The 7745-nt window shown below is 38.6% G+C and overlaps 1 protein-coding gene and 1 pseudogene across 2 annotated transcripts; both read left to right on the top strand.

Moving 5' to 3' along the window:
- The first annotated feature begins 1944 nt into the window (after window positions 1–1944).
- On the top strand, window positions 1945–6488 carry LOC108145984 (E3 ubiquitin-protein ligase rnf146). 2 transcript variants are annotated; one of them, XM_017271726.2, is made up of 4 exons: window positions 1945–2421; window positions 2806–2936; window positions 3622–3775; window positions 3866–4598. In XM_017271726.2, the coding sequence occupies exons 1-4, from the start codon at window positions 2076–2078 to the stop codon at window positions 4456–4458; spliced, it is 1224 nt and encodes a 407-aa protein (XP_017127215.1). In that variant the 5' UTR covers window positions 1945–2075; the 3' UTR covers window positions 4459–4598. The 2 variants fall into 2 exon arrangements, with proteins under 2 accessions (XP_017127215.1, XP_017127214.1); XM_017271725.2 differs by lacking the exon at window positions 3866–4598 and adding an exon at window positions 4642–6488 and having other exon boundaries at window positions 1948–2421.
- A 3-nt stretch (window positions 6489–6491) lies between these two features.
- LOC108145987 lies at window positions 6492–7186 on the top strand (annotated as a pseudogene).
- Window positions 7187–7745: the final 559 nt, after the last annotated feature.

Genomic DNA, 7745 nt, shown 5'->3' with positions numbered 1-7745 from the left:
CAGGATAAAGGGTTGAGTGTCGAGAGTCGAAGGACTCGCCGTGCATATTAAATAGTTGGTGTGTGCGTTTTGAATGACTCGTAATAGTATTTTTCATGGGTATATTGAATTTAAATTTATTTGTTGAAAATAAACATTAGATTAGTTACAAATAATGTCAGGGTATTTAGGATTTTGTATTTTATAACTTGTCAAAACTCTTACAATTAAAGAAAATAAAATTTGTTAAACAAATATTCAATATTCCTCATTTTCTTTTAAAAAACATACAAAAACCGGGTTATAACTCTTTTCTTTTAGAAATGTTCTGTAAAACGCTTCAGAATTACCTAAAAGCCTTGACCCTGCATGGTTTAAAAGATATACACATAAAACTTGTACTATATTTTTGAAAAATAATAAATCAAAGTTTATAAAAGAATTTTTTTTTTGTAAAAACGTTATTAAGACTTAAAAAAAGCTAAGATAACAATTGTTTTTAAGCTGATAAAAATAATTATTTTGAGACTTTTATAATACATATTTTAAAATAACTTAAATGATTTTTTTTATAAAACTTAAAAGCGCCACGTTCCCTGGCTATAAGATTATTTTAGTTTATCAGAACCTGACTTCCTAAATTGTTATTATTATTAATAAAACTTTTACTTTCTTTATATCTTTGCCATTATTAATAAAAAGACTTATATAGATATACAATATATTTAAATCTATGTTACTATATTTAAGTATATTTAAGTATATTTAAGTACCAGGTAATCCTTAGCTGAAATCCCGGATTATTGAATTCATATTTTTTTTCGACATTCAAAATACACATTCCCCAAGGCAAATCACGTCGGACAGACAACACATTTTTAAAACGCCCAAGGGGACACGTGCATTAAATCGCAGGATCGGAGCAGAAGCAGAAACAGAACAGAACGAGAGTAATTTACAAAACTCGTCGGCAGTTGACTTCAACGCGTTTGTCTGTCGCGCAATTAGGCAATTGGCCAACGCCAACGTCTGTGTGTCTGTGTAATTGACAAAAAATGACATGCGATTGCGGACGAGAGAGTGACAAAATGAAAAATAAACCAAAAATTGATTTTTATGTAATGAGTACGAAGGTCCTGTTCAGGACAACTGCAACTGACTGTTGTTGTGTGTTACTTTTTTCGGGGCAGTCGCATGCCGGCTGCATATTAAAAAGTGCTTGATGCGATGGGCGTAGGGCTGTCAATTTTTATGAAGTTAAATTCGAGGCGGTTGGAGGCGGGCTGCAAAAGGTGTTGCATGTAATGAAGCGCATAATTTTAATTGGTTTTTGTTGAATTTAATAAAGCATTATTAATGTGGGCAGCGAAGGGTAAAGAAAGCTGCGTTATATATTTAAAATAAATATATTAAAATGAATTTGGGAGTTTTTTGGAGATGCAAAAAATTAAATTTTAGTGAAGTTATTACAATTTTATTACGAAATTTTTGATATGTTATAATATGCAACTTGTTCCTTATGTAATGAATTTTTTTTTATTTTATCCATTGAAATTATTGTTATTATTATTGTATTAATTTTGTTAATTTCTAATGAATTTCTTAAGGTTTTAGTTTTTAATTCATTCTCAAGGTGAGTTTTTTATAGAAAAAACTATAAAGGCTAAAATTGGATCTATAAGTCTTTAAACCATTTTAATACATTATGGTTAAAGGATAACAAATCTAATTTAAGTATTTAGTGCTTGGTGAAACTAACTTGATAATCGTATGCTGACTACTTGATTTTTTTAAGAATATTTGAATTTTCGACAATTTTTGGTTACAGACTTATTTTCTTTATTTGAGAACAAGTTTAAATCTTAGCGCCATTATAGCGCTTACCAACACTTACCAGTTCAAGTCGAGATGGTTACACTTTAAAATGGTATATTTCTTTTGGAAATCAGTGTGGTATTTTTAGACTTAGACCAAACGGCCACACAGAGCAGCAACAATTTTTTTGTTTCTCATTTTGTTTGTGAAAATTTAAAATTGAACGACAAAGGCGACCGAGCGATTTCCTTCGCTGCTGACGTGCTCGATCAAGTCCCAAAATGTCGCAACAACGTGCTACGGATCATAATATGGCCACCAGCAGCAACAGCAACAATAACAACAGCCACAGCGATGTGATTACGCTGGACGACGACGACGAGGATGGGGATGTGATATTCGTGGGAATTGTGCGTCCCGCTGGTTGCACCATCGATCTCTGCCTGACGCCCTCCACTTCGGCGGCTGCGGCAGCTGCTGCCCGTTCCGGGAGCTCCTCTGGAACCAACGATGACGATCCGGGAACAGGCTCCGGGCTGGAATCCAGAGCCACTGCATCTGCATCCAATCCACTTTCACCTGCTTCGCCACCGGCGGATGCAGCAAAATCCGTCACAGTGGATGCAGGTGAGAAAAGTACCTGGCCATCATGTCCAGAAACTAATGTATTCTTTTTAGATTAAGTTTATTATGTACATACTTCATTTACAGAGCATCCCATAACATTTATAAAACTTTGTTTTTACCGGAAACGAAAACTATATTGACAAAACCTATTATTTTTTCGTTAATATTAAAATTTGTGTAAGATTTATTATTAAAGCACTTATACTTAAAAATATGAGATCTAAATCTGCGAAATTTTTTTAAAATTATTTTAATTAAAGGAAAGCCAGTAAGTTGTCCTGGATTGTTTATAATAAGTCTTTAATTGTCCGGAAAAATGACAGTTAATTAAAAACGAAGTCAGATATATCACTAAACTCACTACGTCGTACCCTTTTTTTTCAGCCACCACAATTTCTATCGGAGATCCCCTAGCCGCAGCAGCTCCTGCCTTGGAGTGTCCCATTTGTCTGCAAACCTGCATTCACCCAGCTCGTCTTCCATGTGGCCACATCTTCTGCTTCTTGTGCGTTAAGGTGCGTAGTTCATGGAGCCCAATGCGGAAGCTTTTCCCAGTCACTTAGCCATGCAGTTCACATCGTAAGATTCGCGCTTTTGAATATAATTTTCGAGCACCAGCAAAGACTACAAAGCACGTAGCCAAGTTCAAGGCCGTTTTTAACCCTTTGGTGCCAAAGCGGCTCCGATCGATTGATTAGCATGCCGGGAGGTAACACGGTTCACTCGCAATTATGGCATTAGATTGGCTTCCGGCTAACTACTTGTCAATTGATTTCCGTCCCCTTTCAACTTCAACCAGTTTAAGCCTAAGTCAAGTATTCCAATTAGCACTCGAGTGCATTTTCCCGTTCTGAAACTTGTTTTGCGCGTGAATTAAAGCCAATTTACACAGCAGTTTAAGTTCTTGAACTGACTTCCGCTGGTAAAATAATCTGTAAGTCAAATAGTTTTCGCAATTTTAAGCTATAAACTGGAAATTTGACTTTAATAACTTGAAAAAAAAAATAATAATAAAATATAAAATGTAAATGTAAAACTACTTGGCTATTTTCAATTATAAAGCCTTTGAATCAGTTAGGAAATAAACTAGCCTTTGAAGTTATATATTTTAATAATAACATAATAATTATTTTACTGTTTTGACATTATACTCTTTGTTATTGCAAAACAATCATTAATAAAATGTGTGGTTTCCCCCAGGGCGTTGCTTACAAGAATCCACGCTGTGCCATGTGCCGCCGAGAGATTCCCATCGAGTTCGTGGACCATCCCCAGCTGGTAAATGGCATTGAAGACATCTGCACCACTCGCGCCACCGAAGATGGCTACCAGTGGTACTACGAGGGCAGAAATGGTGAGTACAAATATGCTTTTGGTGTCGGGCGCCCCTTATTTCCCATAAACCCCCCACCGCAAAAAAAAAAAACACACTATGCACATCTAGGTGGCTGGTGGGCCTACGACTCTCGGACCAATGGAGACATCGAGATTGCCTATGCGGATTTTAAGAAACACAAGGCAGCAAAGCCACCGCAATCGGATCTTGCTACTCCATTGGATTCCATTCCGGATTCCGATTCCGGAGCGATGCCACCGAATCCTGCTCTTGCTTCTCAAAATCAAGAAGATCCAACTGTTCCAATGGATCCTTCGGCCACTGCTAGGCCAGAACCAGAGGCTTGCGAAGATCAACCATTCAGTGATCGGGGTACTCCCGACATGTTCGATAATGATACTGTCGAATTTACTGATGCTGAAGATGAAGATATGTATGACGATAATGATGAGGATGACGAAGTTTCGATGAGCACAGACTCCGAGGATGATTTCTGTAACCCCGAAACTGGACCGCAACCGGGCAGAGAGCATCTGCAGATCTGCGGGAGAACGTACGTCATTGATTTTCTGCAGATGAAGCAGTATCCCCGCTCGCATCCCGAGAGGCGTCGCAATATCCAGCGTTGCAAGAGCACGGATGCCATTCACAGCTTGGCCAAAGGCGTCGCTGGGCTCAGCAAGCACCAAAGATACAACTAAACTCTGATAAGATCACCCACATATATCCAACTCCCAATTCCATTTACCGCACTATCATTTCCATAACCTAATCCTAGACAGAAAACCAAACTGTGATACAAGGGCGAATAAAAACCAAAAGAGATTCGATCCAATCGCAACCCATTCCGAGTATGTTTGTCCTGTAAAAATGTGTAACTTCAGGTTGGTGGCAATACGATGACCGCACGAGTCAGGACATCGAGGAGGCCTTCAAGAAGGGCGACAAGTCCTGCACCATCCTGGTGGCCGGCTACGTCTACATTGTGGACTTGGAGCAGCTGGTCCAGCAGCGCCAAAACGAGCCCACTCGCTGCCGGCGGGTCAAACGAGATCTGGCCACCATACCCAAGAAAGGGGTGGCCGGTTTGCGGATCGAGGACAACCAGGTGACCAGCGACACCGTCTTCAGCAGACCGACCAGCACGGCCAATCCAACCACCGTTTCGGCAGCTGCCTCCAGTTTCATGTCCACAATAGCAGCAACGGACGCGGCAATCAGGATTGCCAGCGACATAATTGGCTCCACTTTGGCCCATGCGGACGAACTCACCCGTGGCTTGGCGGCCAGCAACATCAGCGACGATCCCAGCAGCAGCAGCAGCAGCGGTGAGCAAACCAACTCCACAAATCCACAGGACGCAGGACGCTCGCCTGCCTCCTCGCCTGCCTCGAGTTCCATGCAGGATCTGATCACGCGGGACCTGCGGAACACCCAGCAGGTGATTGCCCACAACCAGCACACCATCGATCTCTTCGAGCAGGCCTTGAACGACTTCCAGGCGCTGACCATGCGCAACTATGTGGACTCCAGCGATGAGGAAGAGCAGGACGACCAGAATCAGGAGCAGGAGCTGCGGGAACGGGAACACGAGCAGCTGGAGGCGGGCGAGCAGCCACAGTCCGGCGATAATCACCAGGGATTCTAGAAGTTACATAGTCCACTCTGAAGAAACATTACTCAATTGCTAGCCCAGCCCGTACACTTAAAGAAAAGATCAATGTTCCTTTTAGCAGATTTCATTAAACGGAATGGGGAATGTTAACTAGAGAAATGCAGCGCGTACCTGAGAATATATCAACTAACATATATATCGATAGGCTCCGAGCGTTGAGCGTTGAACAGAAATAGAAGCAAAACAGAACAGAATGTCTACAGGGTAAAACAAACACATATTCCTTAAAACTTTAAATCAGAGATATTGAATCATAGAGGTTACAACAGAAAGAAACATCTAAATAATATTCTCTTCAATTATTTATTAAAAAAATAAACCAAGTTTTTAGCCAGAGATGGAACGGTCATATGTGGATTTTAAAAAGCGATGTTTAAGAAACCTTGTTACTGTATGGCTATTTTTAGACTGACTTTAGAGGTCTTCATATTTCCGTAACACCTCCGAACTTGCAGTATTCCGCTGTACATACACTATAAAAAAAAACATAATAATTACCTATTCAAGAGAACTAACGCAAATTCTAGTTATTCAAAAGCTAACAAAAGGCAAGGCAACCACCAAGAAAGAGTAGTGTGAGAACGACAATATATTTGAATTGGGATTTACTTGACAAGGATGCGATTCTTGGGAGGTCAATTAGAAGGAAATTCCCATTTACATTAATGATAATCAGTGCGTTTCTAAAAATATCTTTTAAAAATCTTCGTTGCAATACAAACTCTTAATCTTATTTCGTAAACATTAAGTTACAATTTTAATTTCTATTTTAATCTCCAATCTTTTCGAAACGCACTGTTGTCTGGGGAATCAGATCCAGTATTAATTAATAAGTCGCCGTTAAGTGCGTTAAGCAAAAACAGTTCTGTGACACTTAAATATATTAATATTTGTATTGTATAAGTTAATATAATAAAAGTTATTAGAAGAAAGAAGTTAGTCAGATTACAAATGACTATCTCACCTGAAGAACTAATGTATATTATGTGCTACAAAGGATATACACCTGATTTAATAATCTCAAATTTTGTGACTACTATTTATAGATTCGTTTTCGATATGTACTCCGCCATTACTTCTAACAGCGAAATGCGTATTCGTTGCTTCCCTAATATCTACGATATACCTAAAGCTCTACTGAACCCGACTCCCGACCTCGAAAAAACCCCTCCCGGTAATATCAACAACAATTTTTGAACTATACCTAATGCTCTCACATAGAGATCCAACCATCCGCTTAATCATTAATTCTAAAACCATCCTCTCTTGAATACTCGCATTTCTTTGATCTTTGATAACGTTCCGCTGTCGCATAACTGACAAAGAATGAAATGGCATTAACTAGTATCATTTGCATTGCATATCTGGAATACAGAGTCTTAACGATATCATTTCCTTACCTAATGGTGGCAGGTCTAAACAACCCATTCGTACTTATTAAGCATTTAGCTTCTCAACAATTAAATCAAAACCAAATGTGCCAAGCGACATTTTTTGAACAGCACTCGCTCCGATATTTTCGACAGCACTGACAAAGGGCAACTATAATTAACAACACGTAGTATTGTCTGTCATTAATTATACTTATATTTAATTATTTATTAATTAAGCATTTACAACTTGGTTGATACAAGATGTTAAGAAATAGTTTTTTGCTGAATCCGATATATGTCGATTAGAGATATAGCTCCTGTGCAAGATCACATTTGTCATAGTTTAGATCCTAAGACATGCAATAAAAACAATTCAAAATATTTGTCTCGAACATTATTTACATAAAATCCTCATAAAGAAAGATTTCTATGAACTGAGTAACATCCGTTCTTGGTTATTTAATAAGTAAGTATGGATGTCATTCATTTTTTGGCGAAAATAAACAACTAAGTCTTTTAGCTGACATGTATTATATACTCTTTATAGATACAATAAAATAATTTAAGTTAAAAGAGAAGATCCTGAATGATCGATATCGCAATGAGATCAAATAGTAGAAACATTTTTTACAAAAACCCATAAATCTTAACTACAATAGAATCCCATATCATCCCTATCTGAGCTGACTTCAATATTTAAGTGAGAACTACAATCCCAAACCAAACTTATCTCAATGATCCTCAACCACCCTTAACGAGCACTTGTTAAAGGCAACACTTATGGTGAAATGAAATACCGATTTCCATTATTCTGAGGCACTGATTGACGGGAATGGAACCTGCAACCTGGACGGGGAGCTGGACCCTGGGACACTGTCCGTCTGCAAATACCTCAAACCCTATGACTCATGCGCAATGGACCAAAAGAAAACGCCTGAGA

Source organism: Drosophila elegans, unplaced genomic scaffold (assembly GCF_018152505.1).
Source record: "Drosophila elegans isolate 14027-0461.03 unplaced genomic scaffold, ASM1815250v1 contig_208, whole genome shotgun sequence".
In the NCBI taxonomy this organism is placed as follows: Eukaryota; Metazoa; Arthropoda; class Insecta; order Diptera; family Drosophilidae; genus Drosophila; species Drosophila elegans.
The sequence above is the reverse complement of the archived record's forward strand: the minus strand, read 5'-3'. Positions and strand labels throughout refer to the sequence as shown.